The sequence below is a fragment of the Lycorma delicatula genome, chromosome 5, assembly GCF_047948215.1.
Source record: "Lycorma delicatula isolate Av1 chromosome 5, ASM4794821v1, whole genome shotgun sequence".
Taxonomy (NCBI): Eukaryota; Metazoa; Arthropoda; class Insecta; order Hemiptera; family Fulgoridae; genus Lycorma; species Lycorma delicatula.
The window spans coordinates 89,555,057-89,579,279 of record NC_134459.1 but is presented as its reverse complement, the minus strand read 5'-3'; the positions used below and the strand labels follow the sequence as shown (position 1 = coordinate 89,579,279).

General features: G+C 35.1%; 1 protein-coding gene across 1 annotated transcript in view; it reads left to right on the top strand.

The window, feature by feature from the left end:
- LOC142324471 (modular serine protease-like) overlaps positions 1 to 24,223 on the top strand; it is a 59,802-nt gene that overhangs the window by 4,692 nt on the left and 30,887 nt on the right. The window contains exons 3-7 of the mRNA XM_075365296.1: positions 10,381 to 10,497; positions 12,457 to 12,636; positions 15,512 to 15,634; positions 15,929 to 16,060; positions 23,556 to 23,783. Coding sequence (XP_075221411.1) covers positions 10,381 to 10,497; positions 12,457 to 12,636; positions 15,512 to 15,634; positions 15,929 to 16,060; positions 23,556 to 23,783 — 780 coding nt within the window. The remainder of the gene's footprint in view (positions 1 to 10,380; positions 10,498 to 12,456; positions 12,637 to 15,511; positions 15,635 to 15,928; positions 16,061 to 23,555; positions 23,784 to 24,223) is intronic.

Below are 24,223 nucleotides of genomic sequence, written 5' to 3'. Positions count from 1 at the left end.
AGTCTTCCAATACGTCGATTTCTGATTTGTCCATCCCATTATATTTTAAGGTCCGTGCTTTAATCTGTAGGTCAATAGGAAATACCGAAGCTATGACACAGGCTGCTTCATAGGATACGGTCTTTTATCCTGAAATCACGCCAAGTAGGGTGTGTCTATGAATCCCCTGTGACCGCCTTAAATTCCTTTTCACTCCAACCGCTGTCCGCCCCACTAGGGCTGCATAAAGCAACTTCGACGTGACGGTGGACATCAGCATTCGTTTTTTGCCAGCCTGAGTTGCCAGCAACTGGTTAAGCGCCTTGAACGTACTTTCGGCTTTGCAACACGCTTCGACTACATGGAATGAAGCGACAAGATCTGTCTGTATAAATTCCCAAGTATTTTACGTAGTTCTTAAACTGTAAGGCTGATCGCCTAGCTTTAGATTTATCTGTCCCACCACTCTCCTTCCATTAAGAGTTGTGTACTCGCATTTGTGTTGAGCTAATGTAAGGCTTTGCATCCAAGTGTTAATCATGTCTAGCGCCTCATTTCGCCTCATGTCTCCAGCTCAGCTTCCGTCCTCCCACTAACCAGTACGGTAATGCCATCACCAAAAACAATCGTCTCAGGACCGTCCAAACAGAGGAAGACGAAGAAAACCATCGAATGACAGTTGCCATAGCAATGAGTCCAATACTCATCCCGGTGTCACACCTGCCGAAAGCTGAAATCGCAGGGCCCCTCTTTGTCTATTAGCCATCACCCAACGGTCGCTGAAATGTTCCCCGACCTGGCGTCTCAGGTAGCCGCTGATTCCTTTGTCGCGAAGCGCAGACATGATTGTCGTCCACGAAACACTACCGAACGCATTGCGTATGTCGCGCATAATGAACAACGGCATCCATGTCCTCTGTCTCGTGTCCTCTGTGTCTTGATCGCCCAATTGACCACCTTCGTTACTGCCTGTAATGTTGACCACCTGGCTAAAATCAAATTGGTTGGGATGGATGCCGACGCCCGCCTCCAACTCCTCAACTTAGGTGGGATGCCAGCAATCCCTTCCGACCAATTTGCCGACATTGTTAATAAGACATAACTGGTGATACTCGACACCTTGATCTTTTCTAGCTTGCTTGGGGAGGAAGACCAGGTGCGATTCCTTCCAACAACTCGGGAAGCATTTGTTCTCAAGACTGTAGTTCAGTACATCTGTCATTTTCCATGGCATTTTCAACATTAAACCCTTCAAAACCGCCGCCAGGATGCCATATTGGCCGGGACTCTTCTTATTGGTCAATTTGTTCACTCGCTTGCTCTTCCGTGAGGACGGACAATCGTCTACCGAAACGCTTCATCGCTATTTGATCAGCTCGCCCCCACGGGTCTGCATCTAAGTCTCTGTAGAACTCACGCTATTTTTCAGCCTTAGCCTGTTTAATGTCATAATTGATAAAATGCCTATAATTCACATAATTGACCGCTGCCTCTTCATAGGCCTTTCCCCCGGTCGTCCTAAGACGTTGTTTACACCTCTTAGTCGTTGCACTTCCTGTCTCTTCGTCTCTATGCTGTCAGACCACCATTATGCATGTTTAGATCCTCTATCAGTAGTTGGAATATCAGATATCTCTTGGATTATCAGTTCTTGCAGAACATCTGTCTGAGTGGTCTGGCGTCACTAATTTTATCCGCTTTTTTCGCGACCACTTTACCCACCTGCGCTTGTGTCAGTCTAGTGGGTCTCTGGATATTGGCCGTATGAAGCAATACATCGTCTGTCTCCAAAAGCGTGGCCAAGTAGTCGCTTGCGGTCTCCTCACTTAAGACTCTCCAGTGACATTTATTATGATTCCAGACCCCATCAAGGATTGTTAGATCCAGTACAGAAGCATGACCTCTTTCCTCGAAGTGGGCGTGTGGTCAATGATACAAAACATCCCTGTCATTTGAATTAGGTCTGCTAGCACCTCGCCTTTTCGATTTCTGTACCGGCTGCCTGCAACAACTGACTTGCAATTCATATCACCCATCAGGATGATCTTTTTAGGCGACCTTATTTCGACCTCGTGTAACATAGTCATATGTTCTTCAAACTCGACTAAGTCACAATTTTGTCTGATGTAAGCAACAATGAATACCGCATTCGACAACTCGAGGGCAGTCAGTCCTGGACCTCTAAGAAAAACTGGCATCCCAATCTGCCACTGACATTCTGTACCGCAACGTCGCCCATCACATCGGTACACCAATCGCTCCTGGCTGCCATATATCAATTCAGCTCTATAGCAATTAAAAAAGCACATAGAGACTTCTAGCCACCTCTCTCACCAGATCGTGAGAGAGTATACTGTGATTTACGTTGAATAATATTATCCTAAGCATTACCCACCGGGTTGGTCTAGTGGTGAACGCGTCTTCCCAAATCAGCTGATTTGGAAGTCGAGAGTTCCAGCGTTCAAGTCCTAGTAAAGCCAGCTATTTTTACACGGACTTGAATACTAGATCGTGGATACCGGTGTTCTTTGGTGGTTGGGTTTCAATTAACCACACATCTCAGGTATGGTCGAACTGAGAATGTACAAGACTACACTTCATTCACACTCATACATATCATCCTCATTCATCCTCTGAAGTATTATCTAAACGGTAGTTACCGGAGGCTAAACAGGAAAAAGAAAAGAAAAGAAAGCATTACGAGCAAGGCCGCACGTCACGTTTCCGCTGCGGTGATCTCTACTCGCATAGTTTAGACATAATTTTGGCTTTCAGCACTCTCTTTATCTGGTGTCTTTTTCCGCCACAATTGTAACAAAGCTCAGTCCTTTTGGGCCCCGACACTCAACACTCTTGTGCCCAACACACCAGCAACGATAACACCTATTACTCTCTTCTTGTATCTAAGCCCAACAATGGATCAACCTTATACGTAATCGATTCTTAATCAAGATATTAGCAGCCCTGTACGTCGTTACATTTGTGACATTCTGCGTGTAGCCAAATGCCTTCCGCACCGAAGTGATGCGAAACTCTTCATTAACACCGATCGGTCTAGCTACAGCCTCTCTGACTTCTTGTTCACTTGTGTCCACATCGATGTCTTTGATGTGGACGGCAGCCTTCCTATCTTTGCGTGTCCTCAGATCTACTTGTAGGTCGGCTGCCTTGTCACGTAGAACAGCTGTAAATTTGCTCCTTCAATAAGCACTTGGTTTATATCTGGCAGAACCTTGCCATCTCGAGAAAGATCTGCAAAGTGGCAGGTATCACAATCAGTCTTCAATTGGTCCTCGAATCGAATTACTCTATTTAAATATTCAATCAGACATCGTCGCGGGAGAATCTTCAACAACGCCACACAAGTCAACGCGCCTGCAGGTAGTTCACTAATATCGTGATCTTTCGCCGGTTCCGCCTGAGTGGACTGTGTTATCAGCCTCAGAGGAGCAGGTAATTCTGTGAGATGCTTCAAACTTTTGTATAATTCATCGAGCTACCGCTCATTTTGGGAGATGTGCATGGCCAACTCCGGTCCGGTATTTTTCTTTAGAGTCAACAACATAATACCAAGTCTGTTGTCAACTCCTTTAAGCTAACCTGTGGGATTCCTTCCTCTTCTGACGAAGATATTTGCAATACCCTCTTCTTATCTTTTACATATGCGACACGCTGTTGTGTTAATCCAGTCGGGGGAAGCCTGGAAACGCCAGCTTGTGGGGTCGCCGGGGATCCTGCACTTTCTTGAGAACATAACTCGTTCTCTTTCTCCATGGTTTTCTTCCTTGTACTCATTAATATTCAAAACGAACTCTACGCCAAATTCCGAGTTACTTGATACTCAACAAGGGGGTGGGTCCGGAGGTACTTGGGGGGAACCCCCAGGGTTTTTTGGGGGGCGGGAAAATTTTTGATTAAAAACGTAATCGGGGTGATGGGGCAGGTAAAATGTATCAACCCAAATTTTGTTAAAAAAATTTTGCTGGGAGGGTTTGTGGTCAACACGAGGGTCTACCCGGATCGGGTAGAACCGGGGGATTTTGAGATTCAACTGATAGGGAACTGGTTTGCTTGGCATTTCTCCCGCCACCATCCTGTTCGGTCACCGTAAAGCATAAGACCGATGTCTGTGCCACAAACGGCTACTGAGTCTCAAAACAGTTTAGCGACCAGTGTCCTAACTAGCTCCTACAACTAATCTAAAAGCGTGGGCGGAATAAGCGTGGTATCATACACCACTCGCTTGTGTGTCCCACCGCCCACTTGCCATATATCACTAAGACGGGTAGGCGCACCCCTTCAACAATAATTAAATTTATCTCGTCAGACAGCAATTTGCTTCCACGCCTAGGCCGCTAAATGCCAGCACGTCTTCAAACTAGAGTAAAGCGTCTTTTTAAATTTTAAACACCAATAAACCATTAAAGCACTTGGAGACTTAATCTGGTTGATAGTCAGCCATATCTCTCGGTTAGTTTCCTACAGCAGCGCGGTAGGAGTCTTTTCCCTTAATTAGGTAAATTACTGATGTCGGTTGAATAAAGCAACCGCATCAAGTAACTCCCACACGGCCCGACAATGAGGCTCTTGCCACATTGACTCGCCGCTTGTGAGTGGCCTATTTTCCCCTTGACCTCTAAGTGCCAGGGTGGCCTGAGTCGAGACAAATATAAGTTTACATGGTTGGAGAGAACTCGGGCTCCCGTTGCCCTTAAAAACGAAGGAGAGGCATACCATCCCCCCGATACTATATAAATCTATACAAGGACCTTCCGTTAGTCGTGGCGTGCCATTCTTGCTGCCATGCTTACATCGCGAGGCAGTAAAGCCTCCCACGCAGGCGGGAGACGGGCAACTGTTCGAAATTTAGAACCAGTGCATTGAGATCACCGTTCCGCTCCGGTACAGGCCTGGCTCGAAATCACATTCCAAATACCTCAGCCTCTCCGCCTCTTCGCAATTTACACATGGCCACCGGAACTTTCACCACTAAATCGATTGGGAGGGCCTTTCCCAATAAAGTGGTAGCCTCGTAGGAGGTTGTTTTAAAAACATCATTGCATACAATTAAGGCTCTTCGCTGGGCACTCCTTAAATTTTGAATAAGTGCTCGATTTTTTCCAACCTATGCACCCAAACGGACGCTGCGTAAGGGGTCATACTTTCCAATACACCATGTACAAATGACAGCCCGACAGTCCGTAATTCTTTCCAGCAATCCTCCTAAGCTTGTGTATCACAGAGACGGCGTCCGCCGCTACTTGCCTAATCGATACAAATATAGGTTTTTAAATGGGAAAACATTTTGTTGAAATGGTGGGAAAAGATTACCATAAATGGATTGATATGTTGCAAGCTCTCGTTCACGAATACAGCGATACAGTGCATACAGGTACAAAACTTAAACCAAAAGACGTAAATAGAAAAATTGAACATTAAGTGCTGACAAATTTAAATAAAAAATACGATGGGGAAAAAAGGAGTTATAAAAATTAAATTTCAATTTTAAGCTTAAAATCACCGAAAATACCTATGAATACTTATCTTTTATTTGTTTGTAAAGTACATCGATTAGATTCATTTTTACTATCTATAAATAATAGAAACATTTTTAACAACAATAAAATATTGATTTTATATATTGATACTTTTTTATATAGTAGTATAAAAATGTCTAATATTTTGATAAATTGAATAGTATAAATTATAGTAATAATATTAGTGAAATGAACATAAGCAAAATAGAATTGAAAAATTGGAGTTAATGAATACTAAAACCGATGATTCGATTATTGCAACAATTGAAGGTTTCGGGAAAATATTTTTACCGCAACGATTTTATAATCTTACACAATCAGATTTGAATGAAATTAATCAATCTACAGATCTTTATATAATTTATAAGGGTTTGAATAGAATGAAGAACGATCATAGTTATCATGATGTAGAGTTTATACGTGGTATTGAAGTTACATATTAACTTATATATATATATGTATTTAATGTATTCGTTTTGTATCAAATGTAAATTTAAAACGTTATCGCGTAATGGCGTCATGATTGAAAAAAATAGAATGCAATATAGTTACAGTATTTGTGATGAAACTAAAATAACATATATTAGAAAAATTAATTAATGAATTAGATCGCGACAATAAAATGGATTACGCATAGGTCTACACCATCTAGTTATCACGTCTACTCGCAACAACAATGAGAAAAGATTACGCGACTTTTCTTCACCATAATTCATTGATTTTTTCATGGCCGTATAGAAGTGTCTATATTTTTCAAATATAAATTTTTAATCGTCATAGGGTGATAGCGCCTTTTCACACTGTTCAAATTTGATGGTTGAAACTCCGTAATGATTTTGACGTGGAATATGAAACAGTTTAATTAAACAAACAACCTTTATACACTTCATGATCTAAATCGTTTAAATTAAGATAGGTATTAACTATAAGAGAGAACCCTTTTTTAATTCATTTTCCTTTTTTTTTCTTTAAATAATACTGATTTCTTCTTCAAAGTATGGAATACATTTTAGCTCTTAAACTGACAAATTCATAGGTAGGAGCATCCTTCATTTCATCTTTTAATAGACCTATATCGTATTTATTATAAGCGTAAACATTTGGATAATCTCTTTCATTATAACAATTGAGAAGATCTAAATCCTCTTCTATATCTTTATCTTTTGATATAAGAGTATAATATTTTTCTTCAACAATGATATTACAACTACATCGTTTCCATAAATACAAAATTGTTTTACACTTGAGCTCGTGTTTAATCTTCTAAATTTCGATTTGTCATTAATCAAACGCATATCGATTCGCTTTCTTACATTTTCAATAGATTTTCCATATACACTATTTATTAATAATTTATAAACGTTTTTCAATCTTATATTTAGTATCACATCACGCATTGAAGTTTTTCTTAACATAATCTTTCAACCATGGACATTGATTAAAACAGACGGCTCTATGTATTTTCAACACCAAACCCTGTTGAAGATACAGTTTAAATGTTCTATTATGTAGCACTATTTTTGTTTCTCTTCTAAAATACATAATAATTGTTTACATCCTACACGTTTTTCATCACAGACAAACGGAGAAATCATACTATTTGGAATGGATTTTTTTCTGATACGAGTAAAAAATCGTTGTGCGATTCATGTAGGTGTTCAGGATATTTTAAATTAACTTCTAAAATATAACCCATTCAGCATCATCTTTCACATCGTCTAAATGATTTTGCAAATATTCAATTTCTTTTTCGTTGCACTATCTGAATCCAACAACAGGTAACGGTTCCATCATAAATTTTCCATAAAGAGATCGCAAATCAAAATATTTAATTTTTTTTAACGGCTTCTTTTCATCACAATAAATTTCTTCATCAGGCTCCTCATCCGAATCGGCACGATAACACGATTATTAGACTTAGCATAACGATTAGGAATCATTGATAACGACTCCACGAATACCTTTTTCAAAAAAACAAATACATATCCGGGTTTGTAACAAGTACTAATTTTATTTTTTTGTCTTTGAGGGCGGCAAACCACCATAAATGCGGCGCAGATAGATAATGACAAGGATCGAAATCCTTTTTTTTTATCATTTTATTACGAAAACATCCAAACACATCTGCCAACAGCATGACGTCCAATTTCATATAGAAATCATGATATTCACCCAATGTATTAACTTTAAAACGGTTCCAAATGTTTTGCGCAAGATTATAATCCGATTCAATTATGTTTTTTCTCTATAAATCATAAAACGGTTCGATAGGTGGAAGTTGTGTTTCAACGAAAACAGACGCACATTTAATGTATGTATAGGGATATAAGCCTTTTCATCCAGTCATCAACTTCATTAAATCTCTTTCATCATCACCTTTATTTTTTTATCATAATTTTTTTATTATTTCATCTTGAAACTGTGCGTAAGTATGTTTTAATCAACGATTTCTTTATTTCTTCCAATTTTATTTTCTTACAAAAAGCAATTAAAGTTTGCACCAAGTCATCAAGACTGTAAGATAGAAATTGATATGAATCTATAAAACGATACTACATTTTAATTTGGAGAGTTATTGAGGTAAGTTTTTCATATTGTTTGCTAAAGAGAAATATCAAATTTATCTTTCAACTCGTTCATCGCCAATACGATGTGATGCGAATCATAACCCCGCATTTGCATTTCATGCAACCGTTTTACATGTTACAAGTTTACAATTTAAATTGCAATTTTCACGTGCAGTTCCTATAAATTTACCACTAGTATGATAATAGTGTCTTACAGGTTTCTCGTTGAAAAACATATTTATTACAGCACGTTTCTTAATTAAAGTTTCGGTAATGGTAAATATGAACTGTTTGGACCATAAAGCGGATCGAATTCTGATACTGAAAGATCCAATCTTAAAATTTTATTCATAAACCAACCGCTACCCATTTGAATAAACCTTTAAAAAGATTCGTTAATTTTATCATACGCTTCTAAATAGTGTTCATTCAAGTCTGTTTGATTTTTGCATAAGTTTAGTGCATATCGAGCGCTGCTGTGTAAATTTACTTCACAGTAATTACATTCATCATCTACGCATCTCTGTAGCTCAACAACAACGATTTAATATTTAACATTGTTTCCTTTATATTTTTCAACTTAAAATTTTATAGCATTAAATACCTTAACTTTCATAGACATTGCTAACGTTCCAAGATTGTTTAAGAATAGATCCATCTAAAGCGTATTTTCTATCTGGAATCGCAACACGCAATAACAAATTAGAGACAGATATTTATTTTATTTAGTTTAACTTTCAAATTAAAATACTGTTTAGTTATACTTTGATAGGCGCTATCAATAGACGATTTATTTTCAGCTGATAAAATTACTTACATATCTTTCATTTTCATTTGGGCGTTATTATCTAATCAGTGTTTACATATTTCTTACACAGCACAGTACTTTATCAAAAATACTGAATTACATAATTTCCTTTTCGTTTCTGAAATTCATTACAGTAGTGAACTTTGCGTCATGTGAGTTAGTTGTTCGTATTAGTGTCGTACCTGTTACTATATACTATACTTACGGAGCAAAAATGTCTAGCAAACGTGTAAAAGAAGTCTAGAAAAACACTTATGAAACTGTTCAGAATTGAAATTGAAGGAAACTTATAACAGCATTCCTGGTTTAAATGATGTTAGAAATGAGGAGACAGATGAATGGGTAAAATTAGACGGTACAGATGTAGGCAACGAAATATTAAATGATGAAAAAATTGTTAATGGTATTAAAAATAAAGAAAATTTAAAGGAAGGTGCCGAATATGAAGAATTCGATGATAATCCAGTGAGTAAAATGAGCTGTAAAGAATTCGTGGAGTTGCTGACGAAATGCATTGAATAGTATTGCGTTCAAAAAGAAGCACAGACGAGGCGAAGTTAATTGCTACGCGACAAGTTCAATTCAATTCGCATTAGAAAAAGTAAGGAACGTCAATGTGCAAAGAAAAATTACAGATTTCTTGAAAAGTAAAATGAAGTGTAAATATGTAAGCATAAATTTAAATACACTGCCTTTTAGGTTATAGGTTTTATAGATAGAAGTGCTTAAATAAAAATAAAAAAACTTAGGCCTACCATGTTTTGCAGTTATTGTGCGTCAGTCTTTGAGTTAATATTATAGTATTGTATATTTAGTGATTTCTTTTAAGTCTAGTACAGTATATATGTAATTTTTATAAAAAAAATTGTGTTAGTTAATGATTTACTTATGTAAGTATACTGTATGTTGTACAATAAAATATAAAATATTCAGTATAATACTGTAGTTAAATCTTATCAGTTTGCAGTCTTTTTATAACACGTTTAGAAACGGGAGGGGGGGTGATAACGGTTATGCCTATACAGCGTTAATTTTTATGTAATCCGACTTTTGTTACGGTATTCGGCAAATCCTCATTTCCGTTAATTCATGACCCCCTTGGCCCCAAAGGCGACGAATTATCGTGGTCCTACTGTATTTTCCTTTTATTCTTGAAATTAAATGGAAATTATCACTTAATTCCCATGTAATCTTTTTTTTACTTCTATTTTCCTCAATATTACTTTATTAATTGTTTTTTATTTATGAGGAGATTTTCTGACTTCTATCTAAAAGTTTTGTATTTTTTGATACTGTGTTGATTAATATTTTTGTATACTTTTTCTGGATCCTTTTATTCAAATAGTACGGCTTTTGTTAACCTTTTGCTATCGGCAGATCATTCCTACCATTCCTGACGCTATCTATAAAGTAACAAGTATTAAAATTTACTAATCTCAATAAAAACGATTGTTTTGGTATTCATAAAACAATTTTAATTTTCTTATAGAAAGTTTATCTGTAGAAATGGTCAAGTTATTAAACAAGATTATATTTGCAATGGAAAAAAGGATTGTGATGATGCTTCAGACGAATTGCAAGCTACATGTCTTATTCATAATGTAACGTAAGTTAATTTTTTTGTCTTATTCGTAATGTAAGTTAATTTTTACTTTTGTTTTTTTTTTAAAGAAAACCAAACACATAACCAAACGAATAATGGCACCAAAGAGTTTATCCTTAAAAATTGGAAATAATTTTGTGGTATATGGATAACATTTTTTCAAAGCAGGGTAGTTAAAAGCCCTTACAGAAATAATCACTATTCAAACAGTCAAACATCTTCAGCACATGATACTGTATGGAGAACAATCTACCACATTCAAATTAAATTTAAATTCATTTAGTTAGTGATGCTATCAAATTAGTCAAAATAATAAAATTAATTTGAAAATATTTTATATTAATCAACTGATTTGTAAATAAAACAGATGTATTAAACTGCTCTCTTATTTCTTTGTTTTAGCTTATTTTTTTGCTTTTAGTTGAAGTCAAATTTCTGAACTAGTATTATTTTTTATTGACATTATTTACATCATTTTTCTCTGAGTTAAATTCTCTACTAAATTTGCTACAAACTTTTATTTGTTAATTGGGAATTTAACAAACTTATTTATCACAGACCTAACAAATTATGTTATTTTATTTGAATTTTTTGAGTTATATATGGTTTTCCTCAAAAAATATTAATAATCCAGTTTTGGGAACCATTTCTTTGTCATTTTCAAATGAAATATATTAAGTTTCTACCATTTTTAAAAATAGTGTCCAAAAAAATGTTATTACATCACTATATTGCACAGAGGAAAAGCATTTCCATATTTATGTATATGATTTTTTTTTTACCTATGGTATTAATTCTCTAAATAGTCTTTCTCCTACTCAAACACTTTCTATCTTTTGCAAATAAATATTGAAGTCTTAGTCATAATAAAATGTGAACTAAGACAAAATTCCAATCAGAGCTTAAATTGCCTAAATATAAATTAAGGGCTGTAACTTTCTCACATACATATAGGGCTATCATAATTATGAAATATAATTACTGGCAAAAGCAAGCACAGTTCAATGAAAATATGAATCTATTCATTTAAAATATTCCTAAGAAATATAAAGAGATTCTTGAAAATATTTTTATGGAGTGATAATGAAGTGTGAACGTTATTAAAAACAAAGGAAAAGAAATGAAGCCTCATTGAAATGTACTATTAGAGAAAACTGAAACTTCTAAATAAGTTTTAAGATGGAAGGAAGAAAAATTTGTGGCAGAATTTTTATAGAGACAAAGCAGATTGGTGGATAATATATTAATACTCAAAGGTTCAATAGAATTTGGTGATAGAAGATTATATAAAAGGTAAAAATTGTAGAGATAAAAAGATTGAAATATATAAAACAGTTAATTAATTGAAGGTTTATAGTTTGTAGTAAATATGTTAACATAAAAAGATTAATACAGAACAGAAAAGAATGAAAAATTTCATTAACCATGTAAATAATATGTTTTCAACTAAAATAAAAACTACGCCAGTACCAACATGATTTTATGAGTTTGTATTCAAATTTTGGGTACATTGAAATTTTGCTATTCACTGATATGTATATTGCATGTCATACAATTTTCTACAAGTTCAGTAAAAATATTCCACTTTAGTTCAGGTTTTACAAAAGTCATTAAAATTTATTTTTTTTATTTTTAAGTCTTTAATTGCATACACATTTTTCTTTGTTAACACAAATGAGAAATTTGTGAATATAAATTCTAAATCTGGTAATTTCACTATTTAAGATTTTTTATTGATATTGATGTTTATCTGGCATTTGAAGCTATATTAGCCCACTAGCTGATATTGAGAGCTAAAATGGCTTCTGTTTAAAAAAAAAATGCATAAAATCCATGTGCGTAGTTTTTCCTTTGATAAGGTCTAAGGGCCGCTGTGAATGTCTACAAGTAACAATTATGGTAAGATTTAATTTTCAATACATGTGATCTGATTGATGAATTGTATAATTAAATTTGTTTAAGGTGTTCAAAGAACGAATTTCGATGTGCTTATGGGGCTTGCATTGATGTCGATAAGAAATGTGATGGTATTACTGACTGTGCGGACAATTCGGATGAGTTAAGAGTTTGTACCTCTTCTTTCATATTTGATGAAGATAACACAGAATTGATTATATTTCTTCAGGATTTTAAAGTATGCAAGTAAGCCAACTGTTGGTTGATAAGATGTTAGTATAAATGGTTTAAACACATTTAATTGAAATTTAAATTTCATTGGCCAGTATATTTCAATTGGTAGAAATTCTGGTTTTACATAGTAATTCTTGAGTTTAATTCCCAGTATGGATTTTTCATTTCCTCATTTCTATTATTTTATTGAGTCTCTTTAAGCTTAATTACATTTTTTCCCATATTTAAAAAATGTTTGAAAAACTAAATTTGTTCTCATAATAACTGTTTTTAATGAAAAGCTTGATTCCTGGTCGCAATATTGAAAAGGAAGTAGTTTCCTTCGGCACAATAGTACTGTAAAAGTTCTTCGCAACATTCGACATGATGCTGCTTGTGTACGTCTGTCAGTCTGCGTGGTACCCATCGTGCACAGATTTTATGCTAACCCAATTGTTAACCCACTGGTTGGTCTAGTGGTTAAACTCGTCATAGGTAATCTGCTGATTTCGAAGTCAGGAGTTCTAAGGTTCAAATCCTAGTAAAGACAGTTATTTTTATACGGATTTGATTACTGGATCGTGGATACCGGTGTTCTTTGGTGATTGGGTTTCAATTAACCACACATCTCAGGAATGGTCGTCTGAGACTGTACAAGACTACACTTCATTTACATTCATACAGATTATCATCACTCATCCTCTGAAGTAATACCTTATAGTAGTTCCCGAGTCTAAACAAAAAAAGAAAGAGTAACCCAATTGCTTGATAATATGTATTTCTGCTTCTTTAAATATGCCTCAATGAATAGCGAAGTGTTACTGACTGATTCGTCAGTCACTTTTAAGCAAATCTTCCACCTGCTTTCAATGTTTCTCGTCAGTCACAGAAACTGGTCATCTGCTGGGATGTGCACCTTCAATTGTCGCTTTACCAGCTTCCATTCCCAAAATTTCAGTGCCTACCTATTCACAGTACTCATGTCAACAGTTTCACTACTTTAAACTGCTTTTAAACGATGAAAAATATTCATAGGATTCAATTTTTTGCTGTTAAAAATTTGAACACTGCGCGCTGTTTTAACCATGTTGATGTATTGACCGTACTCGACTCCATTTTAGCTTCTACTGTAAACAAACCCGAAAATGGATTTTAACCCATTATCGCAGATTTGTAGAGGGGGATTTTAGCTATCATGTGTTGCCACGCCCAGCTCGATAATGCTAGTTGTATCCATATAGCCGGCTAGTGTGCAAAATTTATCAGCCGAGCCTCATAAATATGTTTCTACAATTTTGTTAAAGAAAATTTAAAATGTCATTGCATTTTTTTCTTTGTTCTGATTAATTCCCTGCTCTTTTGTCCCTTTTTAGTTCACATTTTGAAAAAAATTCAAGATTTTTTATGGAAAATTAATTTATCTGTTTCTTACAATGAATGGTGGTTTGTTTTTTGGTTTGTACCTTCTCAAGAACAAGACACCAAATTTTTGCCTCTTTTCATCCCGCAGTGTTTACATGTTTTGGTTATTTGCTGACCGTAAATGCCTCGCACTCTTTTTCCTCATCATGTATAATACAGTAAGCCTATAAAGATATAATACAGGTGTAAAGCTCCAATTCATATAGCTTTAGAAGAAAAAAAAGAAATGGAAATAATTCTCACAATAATAAAATTTACTGGCAATATGAAAACTTAAATATGTGATTGTGTTCAGGAGGTGGTTGTGATGAAGAGGATCAGAAAAGTTCTGAGTTTGAATTTCAATATGACTGGTGTTTTTCATATTTTGCAAAGTCTTGTATTCTAAATAACGAAAAACATTGTGCCCTCAGGGTTATATACTTCCAGAAAATTTTCTTTGTAGACATCTGTAAAATATTACAGGCGATTTTGTTTTTTTTATTTTCATCCGCATTGGAAACAACTAGAAGTAGTAAGTAATCTGATATATTTGTGATATATTCAGTAACTCACAAAAATACCAAATTACATCTCCTAGAAGGGAAAGTTAAGGCTGGGTAAAAAGAAAGGGAGAATCGGTTTCCAGCATAGAAAGATCATGAACAAGACAAAAAACTTCCCGAAAGGAGTCTTTTACAGGCATATTCAGACAGTGTCCATTCATCAGCCACAATTAATTGTAGACAGGGTTACCCTTAACCAGGATGGCAGCAACATTATGACAACTTTGAATTAACAAGCTAAATACTTATTAATACTTTTACACCATAAATATGCATGTTGTTCGGTTCCACTTGTGCCGTCGGGTGCTGCTACCTAGCGAAGGCAAAGGCAAGCTTGGTCAGGCGATCTGATCACGCCACGTCCTACGTTAAAACGCCGCAGGAAGTGGTCATTATGATTAGCGACTTCTATCTCATTCGACACGCGAATCCTGCAAAGAGCAGTCGTGTTCCACATTCAGTTCGGATTGAGATGATCGGATGAACGCTTATTTTAGTTTTATAGTTACATGTTATTAAGTCATGTGTTATTCAGTTTAATTATATATGTCAAGTTACGTGTTATATATTTTATTAAGTTCAATTGTACTTTACAAAAATGTCAAGACAAGTAATTAAAGAACAATTCAATAAACAACAAGGCGTTGTTTCAATTCATCACCTATGGAAATACAATCCAACCTCGCTCTGAAATCTACCACAACTTGTTAACGGTCTAGATTCTTTAAAAAACTGTCTTTTATACCAAGTCTTGACAGCCTCAAGAATGGAGTTATGCTTCTTTAATGAGAACTCATACACTTCCCCAGATTATGTGAAACTATCCAAATGAATTTTCATTAGTTCAGCCAGACCCACATTAATGTTAAAGGGAGAGAAATACTATATATGTCATTTTTCGTTATTTTTGTTGTTTCATATTTGTTTCTGTTGCATTTCAGTAAAGATGAGTTCCAGTGTGATAATGGAAATTGTATCAGAATAGATGCTGTGTGTGATGGATTTTCAGATTGTAGTGATAAGTCAGATGAAACTGTTGATGAATGCTTTCATGAAAATTCAGGGTAATGCTTTATTTTAATCATTTAAGAGTTTAATAGATCGATTTTATTTAAATCTTGCTAGTTTTAAATTATTCTTCAATAATATATTCTTTGAAATAAATAATAATTCCTGTATTTCAAAACGTCATGAAATAACAAAATGTTAACACTTAAGCAGTTTAATACAAATTCACTAGTAAACACAATCCTCACGTAACTTGAAGTTTGGATTATTTATAAATATATTTGTAAGTTAATGAAATGAGACTTATTATTATTTAAAATATATTAGTAAATCATATGATTAATTTTCAGATGCCTTCAAGATCAGTTTGCTTGTGCTTACGGAGCGTGCCTTGATAAATCAGTTAAGTGTAATGTAGAAATTGATTGTGCAGATGGTTCTGATGAAGATTATGTTTTATGTAATTACACTTCTCCAGAAAGGTAAATGTTTTTTAATTGTAATAATATAAATAGGTACATGATTTTGGTTTAGGGCCTACAAGTTACAGCTTCAACTACTGATTATGGGCAGTTTACATAATTTATAACAGGGTTACGTTAATTTTTTGCTTTATACTCTCCGCCCAAATCTTCTTTCATCAGTAAAATTGTAAAACATTGATTAATATAATGTACAAACACCAACTGTTAGTTGATTTCTTTGAGAGTAAGATATTCACTACATACTATCACCTGGTAAACAGATTGAAATAGAACTGAATATTACAGGCATTTCTGTCGATTCCATAACAACATTATGTTGATGTGTATTGAGATGATTATATTGCCAAAAATAAGAAAAGGTTCATATAAGCATAAGCCAGAAAACAGTTCATTCGTGAGTTTCGGCTCTGCTTCCTGCTTCCTCCATGAAAATAAACCCTATTAAAATTCTTGGGATTCAAATCGTGGGGTAAATTTGGTGTTTCCTTATTGTTAAACTGAGAAATTGGAAAAAATTGGTACCAGAGTATTACCTCAGTTTTTTTAAAAAAAAGCGGGGTAAATCACTAAAACGATTTGTTGGAAAATACACGAATTTATTTTTGGAATATAATTACTTTGTTAATTTACCAGTAAACAATCAAAAATTTCCGGTTAACTTTGTAGAAAATTTAATTCTGAGAAAATTGTTGTAAATAAAATTTATGAAAACACAAATTTGAGAAGTTCAACTTCAGATACAAAACACACAAATTGCATTGGAAAAGTGTCGCAATTTTAAACATAAAAATTTATATATAAATGCTAAAAATTATAAAATTAAAGTTGAAAGACATCCTTCTAATACATATTAATTTTATGTTATTTTTTCATAGGTTGACAATAAGAGCTAATTAATTTAAATAATTAATTTTAGTGTCTAGAATCTGAATATTCATTTCAGTGTTGTTTATGCTGTTATCGTTCGGTCAGTCATTCACATTAGATGATACCACAGATTTGCTTTCATTTGGCAAGTTTTCGGGTATGTTGTTAATTTATGGAATGTTTATTTATTTACCGGGAAAATTATCTATATCGAAGAGAACCGGACCGTCGGGCTGGTCTAGTGGTTAACTCGTCTTCACAAATCAGCTGATTTCGAAGACGAGAGTTCTAAGGTTCAAATCCTAGTAAAGGCATTTAGTTTTATTTGGATTTGAGTACTAGATCGTGAATACCGATGTTCTTTGGTGGATGGGTTTCAATTAACTACACATCTGAGGAATGGTCAACTTGAGACTGTACTGTTTTATACTAAAACATGTAATCCTATTTCCACTGAAATAATACCTTACGGTGGTTCCGGAAGTTAAACAGAAAAAAAAGAAAAAATTCCGGATCGTAGAACGTTTGAGGATTTGGAGAGACGAGTTCGAGAAATAGGTGTGCTTAAACGACAATGATTCGATGCTAGTCGTGAATAATGCCAACGCTGAAGAAGCAATGCTGAATGTGGTACAAGTATCTCCCACCTCAAGCTCCACATCGCTTTCAAGTTTCACAATCAAGTGTGTAGTGAACGTACAGGAGCAACAATTATACCCATTACGTACAACACGTGTACAAGGGTTATTACACCTGATTTTTCTAAAAGGAGGAAATTTTGTCGATTGTTAATTTTTTTTTTTTAAGGATTGCCTCACTCCCTCATAGGGAGCTTACCCGTCGGGTCCCTCCTACTTCATTGAAATACGCCGACCTCCTCTTCCGGGTTGCCAGCGCGTTCCTCCGCTGAAGGGCTATCCTTCCCGGCCCTCGCCTATCAGATCCAGACGTGTTTTGCCCATGTCCTTTACTCTCCACGCGTGTTTCCAGCATACCTCGAGGGTCCCCTATGCCATTATCGGGAGCCCCGACCCTCCACTCGTGTGGACGGGCTGAAAACCCTAGCCATAGGAGGTACCTCCCTCGCCCTTCACGGCGCCACTTTTTTTATTCCATTTGTCGCCTTTTATATATATATATATAAATATAAAGAAAAACACAGGTGGGTGTCTTCACCCCTCATTACCCATTCAGAGTTCACCTCCATTTGGTACTACTTTTGAATTCTGCCTGTTCTTTACTGCTGCGGTACAGCCAGGTATCTTTACCCGGGGCCGTAGTTACACCCTCATGTGATTGCCTCTTTGTCCAAAGGTATGACTTTTTCCTACTTGTTTCCATGTCCGGAGACAAGCTGGCTGAGGAGAGAAGCTGGCATGTCCACCTCTCCATGCTTCCTCCGCCCAACGGCTCAATCCTCGGGACAAACCTCGTCCATGCCTCTTTGTTCGATCTATCCCAAGATGTCTGCCATTGCTCCATCATTCTCCTCTTGGCTTCCGGCTTCGTCATTCCTTCGTAAACATTTATGAACTGCTCCGCCCGAAGATCTATTGGTGACACTCCAGCAATCACCTCGACTGCCTCACCAGAGATAGTCTTATAGCCCGAGGTGATTCTGATCGCCGCTAGTTTTTGCAGGGTTGCCAGTTTCTTGACATTCCTTTTTCAATTGAGCGCTTCCTTCCATGCCAATACGGCATACAGCAAGATATGGAGGTCACCACCGATAGAATCAACCGTCGTTTGATCGATCGACGAGCTTCTGGTGATCCTCAACTTTTCCAGATTTTCTAAGACTCGCTCAGCCCGCGAGACGACTTTCTTCAAGTGGGTGTTATAGAGATCTTATCTGACTAGCCTCACTCCGAGGTACTTGGAGTTCCTCGAAACTAAATAGGTTCACTATTGCCCGTATTGATTGACCCCTGGATAGCGGGGTTAGGCGCCTACCAAACTTCTCAGTAACAACCTGGTAGGCCCTCCCCCATAGGTCTAAATCCAGTTCCTCGCTCAGCCTTTTACATGCGTCTTCTTTTGCGCGTTTTATGGTTGAGCATAAGCGTCTCCTGGCTGCTTGGTATGTGGTAACTGCTTTCACCAGCTGCTCGGAGTCCCTCCGTCTTTTTCTCTGCATTCGACGACGGGTGTTTTTGGCCTCCGCTCTCCTTCTGGCTATGTCCTGTATCCACCAGTACGCATTTTTCTTTGCTAGTCCTCCAGATGGTTGCACCCGCTTACTCCTGTTTCAGGATTGCCATGAGTTCCTGTGGTTCCTGAACGCGCCTGCGGACCAACTCCGCTGCTATGACGTCCATGAATATGTTAATCTGGTATTCGGAGGATCTCCACGGCGGTTTCTCAATCTCTCTTCTGCCATGTAGACCTCGTTGTACTGTGAAGGGCGATCAGACCTCTAATCACCCTGTGGTCGCTGGAAAAGTCTTCCCCTATCACTTGCCAGCCAACTATATTTGTCACCACTCTCTGCCACGTCTGTTACGTCCAGTACGAAGACCTTTCCTCTTCCCACGTACGTAGGGATCCCAGGCGTGTTCATAACTACTAGTCGTGTAGAACCTATCATTGCGGCCAAGGCGTATCCCCGAGTCGTATACTGGTTACCACCGAGCTTTATGCACTCGGAATTTAGGTCCCCAGTCAGTATAACCAGGCCCCTTGCCTGTCGAATGCATCTTTCTAGATTTTCTAGGAATTCATGACGTTGTTCTGACCCACTACTTGGTGAGATGTAGCTGCTGATTGACTGTCTAATTGCCACTCTGCATGACTGCCATCCCACCAGAATCTTTCCAGTGATGTCAGTCTGTTCGCTTCCCGGACTGGCAGAACCACAGAGGCGTTCGGCGTGTTGCCGGACGCTGGCCTTAGGGCGGAATCCTTGGCCGTAGTTTCTCCTTCCAGTGCCTTTGCAACTGGCTTTCTGACCTTTTCTTTCTCCATCTGCAAGTCAAGGGCTGTCGATTGCTAATTAGAAAATGTGGGCATTTCCCCAATTTCCTACATAATATTCTAATTACTGATGAATCCTGTTTTAATAGAAATACATTCTAAATTATCGAAACACTCACATTTGGGCAGAAGAGACTGCTCACCCATAAGACGGCAACAAGTCCTTTCCACAGGACTTTGTCGTTGAATGTGTGGTGCGATCTTCATGATGATAATCTCATAGAACTTTTTTTCTTATCACCAAGGCTCAGTAGAGAGCGGTACTTGCATTTTATTGCAAAGAAATCTGATGGAACTCTTGGAAGATATTCCATTTGCAAAGAGATAGGTTTTTCAGCTGAACGACGCAAAGAACAGAATGACGGCCACATTAAGCATTGCTTTGAAGAACTGTTTACAGGTTTATCAAGTAACCATTGTGGTATTTGATAATTTTTAGAAAAACAAAAAGAATGTTATTTTTTACAATCTAATTTTTATTCATTCTTTTCTACTACTGATAAGTCATCTATATTTGTTTTCATTTACATTATGTTATTCAAACACTGATGAAAACTGATTTGTTTAAGATGGTATCACTTTCCAATCCAATTAGTGTGTTTTGTTTCTAATTAAAGTTGAACTTCTCAAATTTATATTTTTTTAAAATAAATGTTATTTAAATCATTTTTCTCAGAATTAAATTTTGTACAAAGTTAACCACAAATTTGGTAAATTAGAAAGTTATTTTATTCCAAGCCTAAACGAGCGTATTTTCTAACAAAATCTTTTCAGGTTTTACCCCGTTTTTCTTAAAATTTAAGTAAGACAGAAATCTGGAACTACCTTTGTACAATTTCTTAGATGAAAGAACAATAGGAAGTACCAAATTTACCTCTCGATTTGTACCTCAATAATTTCATTACGGTGAAATTTCACAGAGGGAATGCAGGGCTAAACATTTCGTGGACCGAAATTTGCGAACGAACCATTTTCTGGTTTATGTTTTAAAAACCTTTTTTTTTTGTCTATAGAATCATCTATCGAGAGATTGCAGTGCAATTTGGAATCATTCTGTATATGTGTAAATAACTGTTTCTTTTGGATTAATTAGTTTGATACTACTCCAGTCCTTTCTGTTTTGCACTATTGTCTGATCTATTTATTTCAGAGGTCTTTCACCACAATTTTTTATATTCATGTCTTTATGTTACTTTATTAACTAATTGTGGATGTCTAAATATATATCCCACCAACCTATTCATTTATCCTTTTAAGATACTTCCATAAATTTGTCTACTTTCCAAATTCATCTGAAGACCTTTTCAATCCCCATAATTTTCAATATCTTCTTTTAATACAATATATCAAAGACAGGATTCCTTTATTCTTCTGTTTTTTTTTTTGTTTTTTTTTGTTAACAATGCCCAGCTCTCATTACTATAAAGCTCTACATGCCACACAATTATTTCTAGAATTTCTGATAAAATTTTAAATATATATTTTTAATATTTCATCTGGTTGATGTTCCTCTCAATAACTCTTTCTCTCTGTATCTCTCTCTTTCTCTCTCTATATACAAATATTTGTAAAATTATATATGTACAATAGTATATTGTGTGATGTAGAGTTCTGTGAATTTGGGTACTGAGAATAGTATGCATGATGTCATCAAGTTTAATGACCTTCAGGGAATAGTAGTGCATTTGTGAAAACATGTTAGTTATTGTATAGGTATATTTTGTAGTATATAGTATTTATATTGAGTTTTGTGAAGTACATAACAGATGGTTTTAACTAGTACAGTAGACGTATTGTGTAGTGTAATTGCCATCCACAACCTGTCTATTCAATCAACACTGTCGATCAGATTCATAGAGATGACTGTCAGACAGTATACAGAAGTGTGCAAATTAATTTGAAATAGGGATTTTTTTATTTTTTTCTATGTTGTGCCTACACTGCTTGACCACACCCATTCATTAAGTTGTCTGTGTAATGTGAGGTTAATGTTCTCTGGTTATTTAGCAATTTTCATATTATAAATAATATTTTGTGAAAGATTATATTATTTTTTATCATAACATAATGTTTTCATATTGTTTTCTGTGTCTTGAATATGTAATTATGGACATAACTCAAAGAAAGCATTTGAAATTGTTTCTCTTTCTGGGAATAGTTGTATGACATAATGACAAATAATTTCCAAGCATGATGTTGGACTAAGGAAAGTGAATTCTACTTTTAAACAATTTAAAGAAACTGGATCCTTTTCATCTCAAATTAAACACATATATGGCTATAAAAGTAAACCTACTCCAACACAGGATTGGTTATTAGTAAATAAAGTAGATTTGATTCAAAATTATCTACTATGGACTTAAATCAAGAACTAGCAACTAGTGGAACAGATCTACACGTGAAAATGTTAGAACCAACTTCCTGCAACTGATGGAAAGCTTGTCAGCCAGCTAAAAGCAACTTTTAAATCAGAAATGTGTAATAAAAGGCTCTTGTGGGACAAAGCATGCTAACTGGACCAAAGAAGACTGGACAATTTTATGTTTACTGAAGAATTAGATTTTTATGTTCAGGGACAAAGGGTTCCATATGTTAAAAATGCATCACATGAAAATACACCATTGGATCCAACCATTAATTAAAAATCCCCAGAAAAAAGGCTTGTGGTTGTTTCATATTTGATGGTCATTGTTCTTTACTTCCAGTAAATGGTATGTTGAAAAGTGATGAATATATCAAGATTCTGAATGAAAGGGTTGTGACACAACTTCAAAACAAATTCCCACCACGCAGTAAAGTGTTCTAACAAGATTTAGCGCTATGCCATACTGCCAGAAAAGTGGAAAAAGTTTTCAAAGAATGAAACATTAAAGTGCTCCTCAGGGCCAGACAACTCCCTAGATATAAACCCGATTGAAAATCTTTCCAATAGTTAAAAACGACTCTCAAAAATGAATTGTACTATAAAAATTGACCTCTTTAAAAAACAGTATCGGTATAGTTTCGTGATGAATAAATCAAATATACACTTGTTGAATCGATGTCAAACTGTGTATGTAGGTGAACAAAAATAAATGCCACATTAATTACTAGATATTCATGAATTTTACAAGTTTGTTTTTTGTCAAAAGAAAGATTTATTAAAGCCTATGTTCTGATTAATTTCCACACTACTGTATATTAATTAAAGAGATATTTTAGTAATATTTACTAATAAGCTATAATTAAGTATAACTTTAAACAAATTAAAATTTACTTTAGGAACTGATAATTGATGAATAAATTTTTTAGACATAAAAGAAAAATTAATGAATTTACTAGGGAATTTTTATAATATACATTATAATACCATCATCCACAGAAAAAACAAATTACCCTTAGTCATGCAAAATAAATACATATTATGGTATGATACAAATATAATTCCTTTGCTTATTTTCTGTGTATGTAACGTATATTTTATATAGCTAAATTATGAAAAAGTATAGATAGTAAAATAAATCCTGATTCTAAGTAATTTATAAAAAAAAAATATATATTTCAGTTTAGAAACAGTAGGTAAAATTCACTTTTATTAAGCAAGTTTTATTTAGTAATTGATGTGTTTGTTTAGATGAATAACAAATGATAAAAGTATTACATTTTTTTTTAGGAAAATTAAAGATCAGCCATGTGATCTTCCAGTTCTCAATCCTGATGTTAAGTACTCTGAAGTTGAATGCCAATCTTTTCATAACTGCACACCTCTTGTAAGTCCTCAAAAATTCAACTCCTCAACAGAAATTTATATTAACTGTAAAGAAGGCTTCATAAAGCAACAAAACACTGCTACTTGTAACAATGGAACGTGGAATATTATACCATATGCATGTGCAAGGAGGTAATGTCAATTATTATTTTTTATAGAGAATTGTGTGATTTTTTTACCTTTAATAAGTGCTACTTCTAGTATCTGACTTGCTGATGTAAAAGTTATTTATTATTTAATTTTAAATGTAACATGGTAAGATAAATGTTATCTTAGTTCATAGAAAATTCACAATTAACATTTACAGTTACTGATAATTACTTTTAGGGAAATGTAAACAATTAAAGTGACATACGCAGTGAAATTTGAGTTAAATATGAATTATTTCACAATAAAATTAACAGTAATAAATAAATAAAAAACAGAAGAGCGTAATTAAGAAAAAGAAACTACTCTTCATTACAATTTTGTTATGTACTTTTTTGACCTGTAAATCTACATAAATAATAGTTTTATTATTATTATTATTTGATAATAATAGTTTTATTATTATTTGATTAAAATTTGTGTTG